This window comes from Mytilus edulis, chromosome 1 (genome assembly GCF_963676685.1).
Source record: "Mytilus edulis chromosome 1, xbMytEdul2.2, whole genome shotgun sequence".
Lineage (NCBI taxonomy): Eukaryota > Metazoa > Mollusca > Bivalvia > Mytilida > Mytilidae > Mytilus > Mytilus edulis.
The window spans coordinates 99,810,610-99,830,939 of NC_092344.1; the positions used below are offsets into that span (position 1 = coordinate 99,810,610).

The 20,330-nt window shown below is 33.9% G+C and overlaps 1 protein-coding gene across 1 annotated transcript in view; it reads left to right on the forward strand.

Annotated features, from left to right (window-relative positions):
• Positions 1-2,209: 2,209 nt before the first annotated feature.
• LOC139493517 (acylamino-acid-releasing enzyme-like) overlaps positions 2,210-20,330 on the forward strand; it is a 40,671-nt gene continuing 22,550 nt past the window's right edge. The window contains exons 1-11 of the mRNA XM_071282032.1: positions 2,210-2,219; positions 3,754-4,024; positions 4,570-4,660; positions 6,879-6,957; positions 8,142-8,281; positions 9,333-9,470; positions 11,674-11,765; positions 12,094-12,134; positions 15,543-15,664; positions 17,680-17,737; positions 19,082-19,182. Of these exons, the coding sequence (XP_071138133.1) occupies positions 2,210-2,219; positions 3,754-4,024; positions 4,570-4,660; positions 6,879-6,957; positions 8,142-8,281; positions 9,333-9,470; positions 11,674-11,765; positions 12,094-12,134; positions 15,543-15,664; positions 17,680-17,737; positions 19,082-19,182 (1,143 nt within the window). The remainder of the gene's footprint in view (positions 2,220-3,753; positions 4,025-4,569; positions 4,661-6,878; positions 6,958-8,141; positions 8,282-9,332; positions 9,471-11,673; positions 11,766-12,093; positions 12,135-15,542; positions 15,665-17,679; positions 17,738-19,081; positions 19,183-20,330) is intronic.

The window sequence follows — 20,330 nt, forward strand, 5'->3', positions numbered from 1 at the left end:
TACCGGACCGGCAACTTTCTTTATTTAATACGAAATTCTACAGTGCCGTTATACACATGCATGTTGTTTGCTTAGAGTATACGCCCGGAAAGAAAGAAATAGCCCAAGATACTATATTCCTGCATCACGTGATTTTCACCACGTGGAGCTTACATTAGAATAAATACCGATTATGGAAAATGAAACTACAATCCAAAACATAAAGTCCGAAGGCACAAATAAGAAAAAGAAGGGTTTTTTTTAGCAAAGGGTGCAGGGGTAATTCTCTCTGTGTTCAAAATATATATGAAATATTTGCCACTGCCCCTTTTTTGTTCTATGAATTCTAACCCTGAGTTTTCTATCTGTTACTGAACTTCTCAGTGGTTTTCTTTTTTAAATCAGTTTATGCTGCTTGGAAATTTTGCTGTTTGGTCTCTGAAGATTCATTAATGGAAAATATGTAAATGCATTAAAAGATTAAACTAAAAGCAATAGATGTACATCTGCTCTAAGCAGCTAATGTAAACAACCACGTGTCAACCTGAAATTTTAGTTCGTTGTAGTGTGTTATTGATTAAAATAATTTTGTGGTAATTTTGATACCTAAAATATGTTTCTGTAAAGGCACAATCTTATACTGTGTCATATATATACTCCTTAGGTCAAAAATGAGGAAGATGTAGGTTTAAATAAGCAAGAAAAATCCAAATCATATAAAAAAAAAATGGAGCTGTTGATAATTAATGCTATAAGGAAAAATCAGAATAATACTTTTCTCTTTCACATTTTGTTTTCCCAAGCTTTGACTCTTTACTATTCATATTACTATTAGGATTTTCTCATTGTTAAAGGTGGTGATATTAATAATTATATATAGTTGTTACATCTTGCCATTTTTGTGTGTGTGGGTCACGGGGGGGGGGGGGGGGGGGGGCGCGGTAACTTCGATATTTTTTTTGGTAGGGGTGTGCCATTTTTGCCTAAAAAAACGTACCCATTTTAATATAACATTCACTGAACTTCAGTTCCTATAGTTATATAAATATTTAAGAAAGAATGACCTATACTTATATGAATATTTAAAATATGACCCATGCTTATATAAGCACTAACTCATCATCACTCATAATTCATAAATATACCAGCTACCCTTAAGTTTTTATATATGAATTGACATCGTTTGGTGCACATATATTTTATTTATGTAAGATTCTCAATAGCATATTTATATATGATATGTAGATCATACCCCAAATCAATATACAGTTATCAAACGTAAATGCATTTTAATATAGGATGTCATTAAAAGGAGGGTCATTTTTATTTAAAATCTCGCAAAATTATGACCCATATTTTTGGCACATCCCCGTATACCCAATAATAGGAAGTAACACCCCTTGGAAACATAATTAGTCCCTGGATCATTAGTATTCTATATTTAAAGCTACACTAATATTAAATCACTTCTTCTAGTGATTAATTTGTACTACTTAAATAGGTGATTATTAAAGAAAGACAACTCTAACTTCCAACCTTTATGAAAATAATGTTACTTGAATTAGTGATTTAGAAAATCACTTGTTTTAAGTAAGTCCCCTGACTGGTTACTAGTCGGTAATACTCCGTTAATAATCATCTCCCTAGTAAGAAGGTGATGGACAGGGCGGGAACCCGGGAGATATGGGGCGGGGGAACCCAGGAGATATGGGGCGGGGAACCAGGAGACAAGGGACGGGGAAACCAGGAGTGGAGGGGATATAAATAGACTAGCTCAATCATGATTTCATTGCTAATTAGGAGGGGGGATAGGAGAAGAAGGGGGTAGTAATATCCACTTCCAGCCCCCAACTTCCGGTTCCCGCGCCCTTCTGCCTTCCCGTTCCTGTCTTCCCTCACCCCTTTAATCCCATCTCCCGTCTGCCCGCATCCCTTTACTCCCGGTTCCCATCCCTGACTTCCGGTTCCTGCCTCTGGACTCTTGGGTTCCCGCCCCTTATTCCTCAAGAATGTAGCTACGGAATCGGCCAAGTTTTTCCAAAATGAGGGTACACCGAAATGAGGCCCTATAATCCCGAATTATGGCCGAAATTAACTGGAGAAAACCGAATATTTTGTACTCGGCATACCCTACCCCCCCCCCCCCCCCCCCCCCCCTACGGATTTGTCAAATCTTTATAGTAAATAGACGGCCTTTCGGACCAATGCCCTGGAACCGGTGTGGGTAGTCATGAGGGAGGGTAGGAGGGGTCCTGATCCCGAATTCCCGGGCTTAAAAATACGAAATCCCGAAATCCCGGGCTTAAAAACACGAAATCCTGAGGTCCCGAAATTCGAAAAAAGAATTGAAAAATGAAAATCCAGAAACTGTTAAACATTTTATTCTAGATTGTAAACCTCTGAATAACACTCGTATACCATACTTGCATGAATTAGACTGCTTTCTTCGTAGCATTAAAAACTGTGATAAATGCTTTAACCTAACCAGCTTAGTAATAAATAAACAGCTTATTTTAGACTCAAATAGATTATTATGCGCATGAGGCTGTAGATGCAAATGTATGGACAACTGCTTCAAAGTAGAGTATATAAATAGAAAACTGTGCTATGCTTTACATACCAAAAGAAATGAACTTTTGAAAGCTCTACCGTCAAAAAACCGAAAGGGCCATTGAATGTAGCCAACATTCACCCCACGGGCGTAGATTTTTACCTTCTTTTTTTTAATACCGAAGACCCCTGTAAATATAGTCCTGTAAATATATATTGTGAACTTTTAAACCGATTCTGAAAAGAAGTGCTCCTTTGAAGGAGGGAATTCCTTACACAGATACAGATACAGAGATTCCCGGATCCCGAAAGGGTCAATCCCGAAATCCCGAGCTTAAAAACATCCGATCCTGGAGTCCCGATAAAGGTCATATCCCCCCTCAGTCATCTAACTGGCAATAATAACACATATTCAAATTTTATACATTATACATTATCATGATTAGGTTTAGTTAGCTGCAGAACTATAGCTCTCAGGTACTTGTGCAATTTCTTTTCCTATTTGCAGACCATATAAAAAAGTAGTATAACTTGCCACAAGGACCTAAGAGCTACAGTTTGGCAGCTAGTATTTAATAACTAGTAAAGTGAAAGCTCAAAGTATTTGAAATATGGCAAGACCACTACGAAAAATGCATGCAACTGAAAATATATACCTTATTGCTTTTTGGAAATCTGTGACAGTTGACCTGAGAATTTGCATTGCTTGAACTTTTGACATTATACAACAGTCTCTTATCTATTGTGGCAACATATATATTTAATTGTGAAGTCAAAATTTTACATGAAAATTTGTGATGTCCAGTAATGGCTGACAAATAGCAATAAGGTTTGATATTGTCTGATCTCTGGCCGGGCTTGTTGTCCTTTTTGACACATTCCCCATTTCCATTCTCAATTTTATACAATATGAAAATAAGTAAAAATTTCTGACATGAACAAAATGATAAAGAAGTAATAAAATTAGATATAAACTAGATGGAAACACCAGTGTTCAAGAAGATGTATAATTTGTGAAACAAACCATTATTTATATTTAACAAATACAAATGCAAACTAAAACGACATCTCTAAAGATGCAAATCCTCTGTTATTTAAATCAATTTGACTATTTCAATAGTAATGAGAGAGCTTGAAAATGGAATTGCTACTTCGGTATGTTTAATAAGATGTTTTCTCATTTGAGGATTGAATAAAAACCAGTAATACATATATACACATAAGTAAATGTAAAAGCAGAAATTGACTCTTTTCTTTTTCTTTTCCAGGAAGAAGTTATTAGTTTATACAGAAAATATGGCTGTTTAGCTGAACCATTAAAGGGATATATCTCCAATCAATCTAAGGGAGATAATATCACTTTGAAAACTCAATGGAAGCAGACGGATTTAGAAAGAATAGAAAATATCAAATTTAACAAAAATTATATTGTTAGGAATGGTCAACCAAATCAGTTTGAAGTTCAGTCTACAAATATTGTTACAGAAAACAATGAGTGAGTTTTACTTTAAGTTAATGTGGTACATAACACTGCAGGGAGATAACTCTGTAAAATCAGCTGAATGTTTTAATCACATTCTATTGTTAAGGAATATTAAGGTTTATAATGATTAAAAAAAAAAATTGGTTGAGGAATCCTGAATGACTGGTGAAAACCACTTATCTTCAGCAGGAAAACTGACATCTTGGATTGTGAATTAAGATTTGGATCAAGCACAACTCCCACCTGTGGGGTTTCAAACCTTTAACCTCAGTGTTGACATGTTAGTGATACAGTAGTTAGACCAGTCAGCCACCATGACCCTTCAATCATGTGTATCTATCTCACTATAAAATTGATCAGTGTTTTTACAAAATACAAAATATTAAAGAAAGATCAATTATAAACATATTCATTAATAGCATACTAGATACATCAAAGAATAACATTTATACAATCTAACTGAAATAAATGCTACACAACTATCAAAATATTATGTGTTTTTATAAAGTGATTTGCTATGTCATATCTGTTATATTAAAATATTTGATATTTTTTAGACTTTGGAATAAAGAATCCCCATCAGGAAAGTTGAATGTCATTATTAGAAATATCACAACAAAGAAAGAAGAAGAAAAACAATATATTGAAGTATAGTATATACTATTATTTCACCAGTTTCAGTTAATTTATTAATCTATAGTGCCTGTTTTTAGCTCACCTGTCCCGAAGGGACAAGTGAGCTTATGCCATCACTTGGCGTCCGTCGTCGTCCGTCGTCGTCCGTCGTCTGTCGTCGTAAACTATTTCAAGAATCTTCTCCTCTGAAACTACTGGGCCAAATACTTTCAAACTTTAACTGAATGTTCCTTAGGGTATCTAATTTATAAATTGTATCCGAAGTTTTGATCTATCAACAAACATGGTCGCCATTGTTAAAAATAGAACATAGGGGTCAAATGCAGTTTTTGGCTTATAACTCAAAAACCAAAGCATTTAGAGCAAATCTGACATGGGATAATATTGTTTATCAGGTCAAGATCTATCTGCCCTGAAATTTTCAGATGAATCAGACAACCTGTTGTTGGGTTACTGCCCCTGAATTGGTAATTTTAAAGAAATTTTGCTGTTTTTGGTTATTATCTTGAATATTATTATAGATAGAGATAAACTGTAAACAGCAATAATGTTCAGCAAAGTAAGATTTACAAATAAGTCAACATGACGGAAATGGTCAGTTGACCCCTTTAGGAGTTATTGCCCTTTATAGTCAATTTTTAACCATTTTTCGTAAATCTTAGTAATCTTTTACAAAAATCTTCTCCTCTGAAACTACTGGGCCAAATACTTCCCAACTTTAAATGAATGTTCCTTAGGGTATCTAGTTTGTAAATTGTATCCGAAGTTGTGATCTATCAACAAAAAACATGGTCGCCATTGCTAAAAATAGAACATAGGGGTCAAATGCAGTTTTTGGCTTATAACTCAAAAACCAAAGCATTTAGAGCAAATCTGACATGGGATAATATTGTTTATCAGGTCAAGATCTATCTGCCCTGAAATTTTCAGATGAATCAGACAACCTGTTGTTGGGTTACTGCCCCTGAATTGGTAATTTTAAAGAAATTTTGCTGTTTTTGGTTATTATCTTGAATATTATTATAGATAGAGATAAACTGTAAACAGCAATAATGTTCAGCAAAGTAAGATTTACAAATAAGTCAACATGACGGAAATGGTCAGTTGACCCCTTTAGGAGTTATTGCCCTTTATAGTCAATTTTTAACCATTTTTCGTAAATCTTAGTAATCTTTTAAAAAAATCTTCTCCTCTGAAACTACTGGGCCAAATACTTCCAAACTTTAACTGAATGTTCCTTAGGGTATCTAGTTTGTAAATTGTATCCGAAGTTATGATCTATCAACAAACATGGTCGCCATTGCTGAAAATAGAACATAGGGGTCAAATGCAGTTTTTGGCTTATAACTCAAAAACCAAAGCATTTAGAGCAAATCTGACGTGGGTAATATTGTTTATCAGGTCAAGATCTATCTGCCCTGAAATTTTCAGATGAATCAGACAACCTGTTGTTGGGTTGCTGCCCCTGAATTGATAATTTTAAGGAAATTTTGCTGTTTTTGTTTATTTATCTTGAATATAATTATAGATAGAAATAAACTGTAAACAGCAATAATGTTCAGCAAAGTAAGATCTTCAATGAAGTCAATTTGACCAAAATTGTCAATTGACCCCTTAAGGAGTTATTGGCCTTTAAAGACTTTTTTCACAATTTGTTCATCATGTTGACTTACTTTAAAAAATCTTCTCCTTTGAAACTGCTGTATCAATTTCAGCCAAACTTAGGCTAAATGAGTTTCAGAGTATCTAGTATAAATTTTATATTTTATTTCCTTGTATGTCAAGAAACATAGCTCCTATGGCTAAAATAGAACATAGGAGAAAATGATTATTTTTTTTGGCTTTTGAAGAAAATAGGACGATCCAAAAAACATTTAAATAAATTGAAAAGCCAAAATAATCATTGATGAGAGATTTAACCAAAAGAATTAAGGTGAGCGATTCAGGCTCTTGAGAGCCTCTTGTTTTGTTTTTTTAAGACATATAAATGTTTTATTCCTGAATATTTCCTGTATACCTTAGTCATCCAGGAACAGGCTAAGGGTCCCATTAATATTTCATTGGCTTATGCAATGCAAATATAAAATTAAAGCTTATTTTTCAGTTAGTTCTTCACCATGTGAACATATTACTAATACTGTTGGATTATGATTTTTTTCTGAATATTTAAAAAATCAGACTTGCTACAACAATGAAGTACAAGATATTTATATCATATAATTCTTTTTAGATTTGGGATGATAGACAGAAAATAAAGAATTACAACATTACAAGTCTAGAAAAACATGGGAAAATATGTGATCCAGATGGTATGATTTATTTTTACATTATTTAATTAAATGTTGTTTTTGTTTGAATTGGAAGTATGTTTGACGATTTTTGCTTACTCCATCAAATATCAAGTACCTCATAAAATAAAATTAACATAGATACATAGGAACTACTTGTGATAGATCCATCATATTTTCTATAAAGTTGCATTACTATCAGTACATATCAGTTTGATGACTAGTTTGAGGCCCTGCCCTCTTGGTAATGGTCCAGTAACTTTCAATCAACTACCAATTTAGAATGAAATTTAAAACAGTGTAGCTGTGGCCATTGATTGACACATTAAATTCATCCATTGACTGGGACAATTTAGGTGAACGTTTGTATGTAACGACCACTGCTCACTATGTACTTTTTAAAGACACTTAAACTGAGGGGTCACCAAAGGTTCTCAACACCTAAATAAAGTAATTTCGAAAAATTAATCAGAAATAACACGATGTTTGGATTTATATCAATTATATAAATCAAAACATAAAGGTTATTCCTGATTAATTTTTTGAATTATTTCATAATTAAAGGCGTTAAGAAACCTTTTGTGACCCCACAGTTTAAATGTCTATTATAGGTACGTCGTGAACAGTGGTCGTTACAGACAAACGTTCACGTAAAATGAACCACATCAACAAACGACAACCACTGAACAACATGCTCCTGACTTAGGACATGTGCATAAAAATGCTGTGTGTTTAAACCATTTAACAGATGCCAACCTTCACCATAACCTGAGACAGTAGTGTTACATTACAGTATAGTAACCATTGTTGTTATATACTTATTTATAACTTGTGTTATTTTATATATTATGGATGCTACACATATGTGTAAAGCTTGCATATTATTTCTTGTTCTTCATTATACTAGTAACGTGTATCTCCATATCTATTATATACTACAGTAAAACGCTATCATTTAATTTTATAGTTTATAATAATTCTGATTATGTAAATAAAATGTCATAGCACTTGAAACTATAAAATAAATTGATATGAAGTTAAATTTTTACCTGGAGCTGAGAAATTGTCTAAATAAGTTTTGTTCAGATTGAACTCACGAATGATCCAATCCATATAAAGTCAACTAGCAATTGTGCTTTTATATGACTATGATAACATTATGAAAGATCCATCTGAAATTGAAACTTTGTAATAATATTTTACAGGGCAGTTTGGATCTGTATGTTGGTCAGCAAGTGAGAAAAATTTACTGTACATTGCTGAGAAAAAGAAATTGAAAACTGTTTCATATTTTGATTCAAAACCAAACAAGGATGATAAGAATGAAGAAGAAAAACCTATCAAAGTAAGCTTTAAGTAAACTGTCAAATTACCTGCATGTTTGCCTCAACAGAGTATCCATGAACTCTGTATACGTTCTCATAGATAATTTCTTACCCTAGATATAGAGATACATCTATAATAATTTTAATTCAAGGTTGCAGAATACATATTTCACAATGAACTGGCTCTCTCTTATGTTCAAACTTTATATCCAAAAGTTCTCAGATTGTAAATGAATTATATTTATATATACTGTAAAAGCAGAAATTTTCGTGGAGGATTTTATTTCGGTTATTTCGTGGACAGAATATAGTCATGAAATTAAAAACCCCACGAAAATTCAACCTTAATATAATACCACTTACATTTAAGGAAACCACAAAATTAAATCCCCATGAAATCTTATAGAGAGACAAAACCACGAAATTTTAACCCCACGAAAAAATGTTTCTACTGTATGAAGATTGATATTAAAAGAGTGACAAATAATTTTTAAAGTTCCATTTTAAAAATGTCATATTTGCTTGTGTCCTCATTTTTGTCTTGCCTGGACAAGTAGAAAAAGGGACTTATGCATATTGTTTTCTGCTGTGGCTGCCTCAAATATTAAACAGTTTGTGATTATGTCAGTTTAAAGGCCACCACTAGTGTTAGGTAAATGATATTTGGTATGCAGTTGTATTAACATTTGCACATCTTATTTTCATGGCAAGTATTTGAAACTTTCCCTTTACTTTCATGTTAAAGTTTGTGTATGGTCAATTTAAAGGGAACCAATTACTATAGGTCATTAGTACAAATATTAGGTAAGCAGTCATTCTAGCATTGCCAATTGCTATATTGCAGTAACCTTATGTGTCTAAACTTCTGTCTGTTCCTCTATTCATCCAGCAGATATTTTTTAATCACACTTTTATCAGGATTGACTTCATATTTAGTCAGCAAGTTGACAGTTGTGAGTTGATTGTTGTGAGCTCTTTTAGGATCTGACAGAATCCTGTTTGCAGATACTTTGCACATTGTAATAAAGAAAAATGTCTGTTTAACTTAAATAAAGTATTGATATTATACAGGGAGAAGAACATGATTACCTAGATGACTGGGGTGAACAATTGGTTGGTAAAACATGTCCTGTTGTATGTATCTTAGACATAGATAATGGTGATGTCAAAGTTCTGGATAACATACTGGACAATCATTCTCTGGGACAGGTAATAAACAGGTGTGATTAAAATAATTCTCTGGGACAGGTAATAACCATGATAACCAGGTGTTGATAAAATCATTTTCATTTACTGGTTTCATCATATGCTGATTTTTATTTTTGTGGTAACAATTTTCAAGGATTTCTTGGGTGGTGTCTTCTTCCTATTTCCCACTTTTAAAAAATACTAATCCTTCTATTTCCATTGGCAAATAACAATAGATGTTTTGATAAATAATTTGTTTTTATAACAATCAAGGTTAATTAGAATTTCATCTAAGATTTACCTGTATTTTTTTCAAAGCATAATATATTTGGTACACTGTTCAGGTATAATACCTTGTTTATTTGTAATATGTTTCTTTTTTCATCAAAGAAATACTTAAAAATATTAAATCATGATATAAATAACATTATAACCAAGTATAATCTTACGATGTGGAATAAAAGTATACTCTTAAAATATAATTACTTGGACCAATAATCAAAGGTATAAAATAATGGGCGAAAACTGTTAACTATATAGGAAACTGTGGTATGAGTGCCAATGAGACAACTCTCCATCCAAATAACAATTTATAAAAATAAACCATTATAGGTCAATGTACGGCCTTCAACACGAAGCCTTGGCTCACACCGAACAACAAGCTATAAAGGGCCCCAAAATTACTAGTGTAAAACCATTCAAACGGGAAAACCAACGGTCTAATCTATATAAAAAATATAAAAAAGCATTGAAAATTGATATAAATTATGGTCCTTATCCAGTCAAGCCATTATTCAGTTACAATGGCTAATGTACAACAACAAGTAAAGTTTGTTACAAACAGACTCGCGAACCAAAACCTTGTACAGTGGGTTTAAGTTCCAGGCAAAGAACAAAAGGGGCATAAGAACTTATTGGAAGTGTTCAACTTCAAACTGTCCTGCCACCATCAATACTTTGAACAACATACCAACCAAAGTCTCAGCAAACCACAACCATGGGTCTGACACCATGCAGCTGAATGTAAATGATGTCCTCCAGAAAATATATTTTGAGAATGAAAGTTCGCTGCACAAATGAGCTGACACCAATTCCAACCATCTACGAGGAAGAACTAGTCACCTTTGGAACCACTACTTAACACAAGGACCAAGGACAACAAATCATCTAGAGGGATGGCACAGCAAGCCGAAGAAACATGTCACCCGTCCACATCCAAACATTTTTCAACTAATTAAACTTCTGAAACATGAGGAAGCCTTCAAAGCCCTGACCATGATCCAGTATGCAGCCGATGGGAAGAGAGTGGCCCCCAAAAAGGAGTATGTAGAAATCAACATCAGATTAGACGAACTTAAGGTTAGACACCGCAACCAGGAGAGTTTGGTGATGCAGCCTCCCACCTTCTTCACGTGGAATAGATTGATAAATTTAAACAGACTTGTATACAGTGATTGTCTAATGTTTGTGCTACAAAGTGAGATTTGATTTAGTGCTGTTGTATAATTTGTGTTATATTATGCTTGCTTCAATCTACAGTTGAATTTGTGTTATAAAAGTAATAAAATAATTTACTTATTTTAAATTTTAATTTCTTTCATATTTATTTTGTTTAAAAAAAAACAGAATTCGTACAGAAAAATAACTTATTACCTGTTCTAACAAAAAAAAAACACTGGTCAATTAACAGTTGATTAAAAAATGTTTGTACAGTATAATCCTTTGTTTGCACAATTTCCTCCTATTCCCACATGAAATTTTACCTTTTCTTACCAGATTTATAAAAAGTGGGAATAGAGGGAATGATTACATGGTTTAGGTAACCACAAATTCAAATGTTCAATTAAATACAAATTTTCTATATTATGTATCCACAACAATACATTTTTTCCTGAAAATTGGTACCCACAAAAAAAAAAAAATACTTATTAAATGGACTTGACCAGTACAAAATTGTAGACCATTTGTTTTAGATTTTGAATTAGTAGGAATCTAACCATTAACAGTGCATTGTTTCATTCAATATATTAATACAAAAAAATCTTTTTGATATTTAAGGAAAGGTATCAAACAAAATTATTCTCATTATTTTTTATGCAAAAAAATCCATTATAAAAGCTAAATATGAGATACTTCAAATGTTAAATGTGAAGATAAAACCATAACTCTGTTGGAAAAGTTTTACATTCTGTGTGTTAATCATGGTTATTTTACATCATTAAAGGCAGTATGGGCACCATCAGACTCTGGAGTTGTTTTCACTGGATGGAAGAATGGTCCATATAGATTAGGTCTTATATATTGTCCAATCAGAGAGTAAGTTGGTTCTTATATAGACATAGTTATAGATATAGTTGTGAAATAAAATGTTTTGAGTTTGAAAATTATCTTTATGAAAATTAAAAGTTTGGGTTTCAAGGTGAACATGTTTGAAAAAAACCTGCATAAAAGAAATTTGTATAGAAAAAATAACAGAGAAAGAGTATTTTTATGTTGATTTTTATCAAGTCAAAACAATCTGCACTTGATGTATTTCATAGCTAGGAATTAATAATTATGTTAACTGAAAAGTAATGAAGGAAATATAATACTTCAAGTTCCATTATAAAAAACCTGATATATGTTAAATATTGATCTTTTTCAGAAGTGCAATCTACTATTGGGATAATGTATCCAACAAATGTGGTAAGACACTTTAAACTAGCTTTATTTTTGTCCTCTGTGCAATGTCATGGAGGAGACATAGAAATACCTGGTGTTTATTCTAACACTTCTGTGTCCATCCATCTCAATACTGGACTTGTTAGCCCTCTCATCATACAATTCTGACAGTTTTTTTATGGAATTTATTTCACTAAATCAGTGCTGATCAACTGTTTTTGCAGAAGTTGTCCCACTTGTGAAGATAGATTATATGGAAATTAGCATTGTTAGTGCTTTCATGTCTACATTTCTTGTAGAATTGTCATAACATATTAGCAAGGTCTTGGCAGCGTTGGATAATCAGTGCCAATCAACAATTTTTTTAGCTCATTTGACCATAAAGCCTTGCGATCTATTGTCTGTTGTCAGCACTTCGTCATATCATTACAAAGTCCTTTATCGTAAATTTTTTCAAATGTCTTCTCCTCTGAAACTACTGAACCAACTTCAACCAAACTTAAAGTGAATTGTCTTTAGGGTATCTTAAATAAAGTTTGTGTCAGTAAACATTGCCAACATGATTACAAATAGAGGTTAAAATGTATTTATTTTCTTATAACTAGAAAGCTATAATTGAAAAAGAAAATCTGACAGGGGCAAAATTGCTCAGGATGTCATGATCCACCTACTGCATATGTTAACCATCATCATTATCAGATAACTTTCTATGGAATTAATGCTAATGAATGACAATTGTTTACACATTTTTAGCTCACCACTTGGCGTCCACTTGGCGTCCGTCGTCCGTCGTCGTCGTCCGTCGTCGTCGTCGTTAACAATTTACATTTTGAACTTCTTCTAGAGAACCACTGAATGGAATGGAACCAAACATGGCATGAATGTTCCTTATGAGGTGCTGACCAAGTGTTGTTACTTTGTAGCCGATCCATCATCCAAGATGGCCGCCAGCGGGGGACTTAGTTTAACATAGGACGCTATGGGAAATGCATACAAATGACTTCTTTTAGAGAACCACTGAATGGAATGGAACCAAATATGGCATGAATGTTCCTTATGAGGTGCTGACCAAGTGTTGTTACTTTGTAGCTGATCCATCATCCAAGATGGCCGCCAGCGGGGGACTTAGTTTAACATAGGACGCTACGGGAAATGCATACAAATGACTTCTTTTAGAGAACCACTGAATGGAATGAAACCAAACATGGCATGAATGTTCCTTTATATGAGGTGCTGACCAAGTGTTGTTACTTTGTTGCCGATCCATCATCCAAGATGGCCGCCAGCCGGGGACTTAGTTTAACATAGGACCCTATGGGAAATGCATACAAATGACTTCTTTTAGAGAACCACTGAATGGAATAAAACCAAACATAGCATGAATTATCCTTATGGGGTGCTGACCAAGTGTTGTTACTTTGTAGCCGATCCATCATCCAAGATGGCCGCCAGCAGGGGACTTAGTTTAACAAAGGACCCTATGGGAAATGCATACAAATGACTTCTTCTAGAGAACCACTAAATGGAATGAAACCAAACATTGCATGAATGTTCCTTATGGAGTGCTGACCAATTGTTGTTACTTTGTAGCCGATCCATTATCCAAGATGGCCGCCAGCGGGGACTTAGTTTAACATAGGACCCTATTGGAAATACATACAAATGACTTCTTCTAGTGAACCACTGAATGGAATGAAACCAAACATGGCATGAATGTTCCTTATGTGGTGCTGACCAAGTGTTGTTACTTTGTAGCCGATCCATCATCAAAGATGGCCCCCAGCAGGGGACTTAGTTTAACATAGGACCCTATGGGAAATGCATACAAATGACTTCTTTTAGAGAACCACTGAATGGAATAAAACCAAACATAGCATGAATGTTCCTTATGGGGTGCTGACCAAGTGTTGTTACTTTGTAGCCGATCCATCATCCAAGATGGCCGTCAGCGGGGGACTTAGTTTAACATAGGACCCTATGGGAAATGCATACAAATGACTTCTTTTAGAGAACCACTGAATGGAATAAAACCAAACATGGCATGGATGTTCCTTATGAGGTGCTGACCAAGTGTTGTTACTTTGTTGCTGATCCATCATCCAAGATGGCCGCCAGCCGGGGACTTAGTTTAACATAGGACCCTATGGGAAATGCATACAAATGACTTCTTTTAGAGAACCACTGAATGGAATAAAACCAAACATAGCATGAATGTTCCTTATGGGGTGCTGACCAAGTGTTGTTACTTTGTAGCCGATCCATCATCCAAGATGGCCGCCAGCGGGGGACTTAGTTTAACATAGGACCCTATGGGAAATGCATACAAATGACTTCTTCTAGAGAACCACTAAATGGAATGAAACCAAACATAGCATGAATGTTCCTTATGGAGTGCTGACCAAGTGTTGTTACTTTGTAGCTGATCCATTATCCAAGATGGCCGCCATCGGGGGACTTAGTTTAACATAGGACCCTATTGGAAATGCATACAAATCACTTCTTCTAGTGAACCACTGAATGGAATGAAACCAAACATGGCATGAATGTTCCTTATGTGGTGCTGACCAAGTGTTGTTACTTTGTAGCCGATCCATTATCCAAGATGGCCGCCAGCGGGGGACTTAGTTTAACATAGGACCCTATGGGAAATGCATACAAATGACTTTTTTAGAGAACCACTGAATGGAATAAAACCAAACATTGCATGAATGTTCCTTATGAGGTGCTGACCAAGTGTTGTTACTTTGTAGCCGATCCATCATCCAAGATGGCCGCCAGCAGGGGACTTAGTTTAACATAGGACCCTATGGGAAATGCATACAAATAACTTCTTTTAGAGAACCACTGAATGGAATAAAACCAAACATGGCATGAATGTTCCTTATGAGGTGCTGACCAAGTGTTGTTACTTTGTAGCCGATCCGTCATCCAAGATGGCCGCCAGTGGGGGACTTTTGAATGAAATTAAACATGTTCCTTTCCTTATAAATGAGGTTGTGTTGTCACTTTTAGCCAAATTTTATATTTTTTTATATGATTTCAAAAACCCAAGTAGAATCAGGTGAGCGATACAGGCTCTTGAGAGCCTCTAGTTTTTGGTTAAAATAGATACATTTGTAGGTAGAAACAGTTGAAGTAAAAATTATTACCAGTGACAATACAAGATCTACCATTGCCATATCCCAAATAATTATGAAGTCTTGAAAGGCTATTTTACTTTTTGCTTTGATGCCTAACAGCGATGTAGGGCGTCAAAGAAAATAAATACATTAGCCTATCAAGACGTCATAATTATTTGGACTACCATTGAACAAAGAATATTTTTGGTATCTGTGATAGTTGGCCAGATTTTTACAAGGCATGACTTTTTGTCAGCCAGGCAATACAAATATGTTTTTAGATGTTATTCAAAGGTTGATTTATATTCCATAGAAAAACTGAGTGATGAGACCAGATCCAGTGCACTGCCTAGATTTAGTCCAGATGGAACAAAGTTAATTTATTTTGATAATGATATAGGAGGTCCACATTACCAGTGTTCTAGACTGCTCATGGTAAGGAATGATTATATATGTAAGACTCAAATCTATGGTGGGTTCCAAATCTATGGCGGATTCCTAATCTATGGTAAATATGACGTAATGTCATCCCAAATCTATGGCGAAAATTTTACACTCCTAATCTATGGCAAGTTGTTTTTTAAATTTTCTAATCATGACGTCATGCCATCCCAAATCTATGGCAGATTTTTTACATTCCAAATCTATGGTAAATTTTGTAAATTCCAAATCTATGGCGGATTTTGTTAATTAAGAGATAACTGTTATAAGATCTATTGCAAATGTTGTGCAAACGGAAAATAATGCAGTACCTTCACACGACCAATGACTTGTAAATAGATTACACAAAAGAGAGTGTATAAACTAGTGAAATGAACGTACTTGTATTTTTGTCCATCTGATAAGTTAAGCCTGTATTTTCATAGTTAGTTTTTATATCGTACTGTAGTGTAAGGTTGGGATCTCGCTAACATGTTTAACCCCGCCATATTATGTATGTACGTGACTGTCCCAAGTTAGGAGCCTGTAGTTCGGTGTTTGTCGTTTGTTTATGTGTTACATATTTCTTTGTTCCTTTTTTTTATATATAAACAAGGCCGTGAGTATTTTTGTTTAAATTGTTTTACATTGTTATTTCTGGGCCTTTAATAGCGGACTATGCGGCATTGGCTTTGCTCATTGTTTAAGGCCGTACAGTTACCTATAGCTACTAATTTCTGTGTAATGTTGGTCTCTGATGGAGAGTTGTCTCATTGGCAATCATACCACTTCTTCCTTTTTTGTATGTTTAGTCTAACTTTTCAGTATGGGCATTGTTCTTTGTTGAAGGCGAAACGGTGATCACCTATAGTTGTTTTAAAAAACAATATTGGTTTTTTTTCGTGATTTTTCTGCGTGACCTATAGTTGTTAATGTGGTCTCTTTTGGACAATCATACCACATCTTCTTTTTTTATAGTAACCAACTTTTATTACCGGTACAATTGAAAAAGCTTAAGAAAGACTTCATGATCATGAAATGATGTGTCCAGTAAACATAAGCATTTTATACTCTTTAGATTTTCATGTTTAACCAATACATTTAACCAAATAGTAAGTCATTAAACAACAAGAAAGCAGCTTCTGTTTGTACAAAAAAATAAACACTTTGACTCTTTACATGCTATTTATTTTCAGCTAATCACATCTTTTTAATTTGATTGCGATTTAAATCAAATTTGTATCCTGTAATTTGATCTGTCACTTTGTACACTTTTCCAGCAGTAGAAGCTGAAATTGAGTCTTTGACCCCTTTCCTAAAATATTCTGTACTAAACACTTAAAAACGCTTCTGGATTAGGGTCCTTTGAAACCGGCTTCTTATTTTCCTTTGCTAATTGAAAACCTTCATCTGGAATGGTATTCATGGGTTCCGCCATTTTCAAAATCGGCGGCGGTAGCGACGTCATATGGCGTTATTTGATTGTGACGTTATAAATAACTCTTTTTCGCGGAAAAATAGGCGATTTTAAAATCTGCCATAGATTCGGAGAAAACAAAACCTGCCATAGATTTGAGACGGCATTACGTCATATTTACCATAGATTAGGAATCCGCCATAGATTTGGAACCCGCCATAGATTTGAGTCCTACATATATAACAGTAAGGGATCATCCTTAATTGTCAACCATTTTCCAAAGTGTACAAAATGTTCACTTGGGGGGGAAGGGGTTAAAAAATCTACATTTTTAATGTACACTTTTTTTTAATTTAAAAAACACAAGCTTCACAGATAAATGTCATCAAGAATTAAAAAAATATTACATTAAATTATGTATACTTAGTCACTGGTCCAGTGTTTGATATTTTCTGTCTAGTGTCCAAACTTTCTAACCTGTCCTCAATGCCCTTCAACTTCCTACTTAATTTGGCCTTTTAAATTGGGCGTCACTGATGAGTCTTTCATAGACGAAATTATTTTGAAAAGTAAAATTGAGAGGGTAATACATTGTACTTCCTGTATATTTCAGTGTGATTGGTCATCCAAACAGACATCAGTTATAGTAGATATAGTTAAAGAACCTAAAGGTTTGTTACATCATTTACAAAATACAAAGATGGAAATAAAAGACCCTTATCAAAATTGAATCCAAAAGTACAATGGTTGATAGAAAAAAAGACAATATTAACAATCACCATTACACTTCAAACTGAAAATACCTTGTCAACTTTCTGAGAAAAAAACCAAACTAAAACTGCAGAAAATATAGTATAATATGATGTTTTTATTATTGCGAAAAATTGTGATGCAATAGATATAGCAAAAAATAAAAACCTGCATTTTTTTTTAATTTTGAAAGTATTATTTGTAAGCCCATTTACTCAAATTTATTTCCAATTGTTCAAAGTGCAATAATAGATATCTGAATTAACATTACATAAAGCTTTTTGTATTTTGTATTTTGTATTTTGTATTTTTCCATTATCACTGGACTAGTATATATTTGTTTAAGGGCCAGCTGAAGGACGCCTCCGGGTGAGGGAATTTCTCGCTACATTGAAGACCTGTTGGTGACCCTCTGCTGTTGTTTTTTATTTGGTCGGGTTGTTGTCTCTTTGACACATTCCCCATTTCCATTCTCAATTTTATTTCTAAAGAAACGAAGAAATCCAAATACGAACAATTTATCCTTCAGTGTACACATAAGAGATAAATTAAAGTTACAAATGCAGTAAATAAAGGCAACAGTAGTATACCGCTGTTCAAAACTCATAAATCAATAGAAAAAAACCAAATCCTGTTTACAAACTAAAACAGGGAAACGCAATAAATATAAGAGGAGAACAACGACAAGACCTTAAAATGTAACACATACAGAAACGAACTAAGATACTAGAGAAATACTGCATACCACATAGGATGCAGTAGTAGAAGGTTTTTCTTACATGTCATTCTGAGACTTCAAAATCTGACTCTGGGCTTTAGCCTAAGGTTCTGATATGGGTCAAGGAATAATACAATGGCTAATGTGGAAAATACTATGAACATTCTATTGAATTACTTATATATCTCATTCCAGTAATTCCAGTAACCAAATTTCAACAAAGATGTATTGTTCCTTACAATAATTTCACTAAATAAAATGTCATGAAAAGAACATGAGCTTATTTGAATGTAGTGTTGTTCATACAATTTCATTATCATAATGATTGATTTTAGATCAAGTAAGTCTACACATAGTACCTCACTTTAAATTAAAAAAATGGGCTGATACAGAATTTGCAAATGGGGGCTGATATGGCCATCCCATTGAAATTACCTAGGAAACCAATATCAAACCTCTGATGTGATAAGTATTCTTCTGTTTATGCCATATCAATAATGCAAAAGCAAGGTTATCACAAGCAAAAATGTAATATTTCTTATTACAGTTGAAAGCTTTCCCGGTTTCTACGTAGCATCACTACCTACCAAATGTTGGTCAGCTGACAACAAGAGGATCATTTTATCTAGTTTCTGGAGAAGTTCTGTGGTAAATATCTGTGTTCTAATAATAACATGACAATAATGTTCTACCAACATATGTGTATATCACAACAGTGCTATTGATTTATGTATGTATATACAGTAAAACCTGTATAAACCGGCCAGCTACCGGACTATGAAAAAGGGCCGGTTTGGACAGTGAGTCAGTTTATTCAGGTTTCCGTTTTGACCGGAAGTATATGACTTGTGACGTCTGATATTTCCATGTAAAAGTTCTCTCTGATTATAAATTATATCTGATAAATTAAAATACTTTCACTTCGTTTTTCATTGTTGCAATTGATTCATATTAATACTTGGGTTGTTTGGATTGCAAGACGAGAGTTTCGATTTACTTCCATGATCGATAATTTGAAACGTTGGAATGGCCGATTAAGAAGCAAGAATATTATCAAATGTAATTTCATTACTGTCGAAACATTGTCGTACAGTGTGCAATACCCATTGATTGTTGTCATCCGGGTGTTTTTCATCATCAGGGTCATTGGTTTAGGGGTTCACGATGTAAATTTCTTACTCAGCGATTTACAAATGATTTAAAATTGTTTATCCAAGTTACAACGTAAGTTCAATCCGAGATATATTCGGTGTGTCTTTTCGTTTAATTGACATGTTTTTAATGTTTTGATAAATAGTACAGCTCACTACTTACGATTTTAAGTTCACAGTTTAACACCTGACTAATTAATTATCTTGAAAAGACATATTGTATAAACAAATATGTTTTGATTGCATATCGATCATTGAAATTAATTAGCCAAACTGGTTTTGACTGGTAATAATTAATGTAATTAAGAGTATTGGGACTGCATAATAAGACCGGAATTCCGAATACACAGGGTCTGGTTTACAAAGGGTATTTTTTAACAAAGACTTTGAAGGGAAAACAATGGGACTTTAATTTTCGGCCGGAATGGACAGGAAACCGGTTTATTCAGGGTCCGGTTTACTCAGATTTGACTGTACATGCTTTTGTGTACCTACATATTAACAATGGTGTGACTACATACATGTATGAATACTGGTTAATGTTTTATTCAATGTCACTTTTATTGTACATAACTTTTTCACAATCAGATGTTTATTTAGAGATGGAAAATTAGTTAGAGAATCATGTATCCATTTAAATGGCTA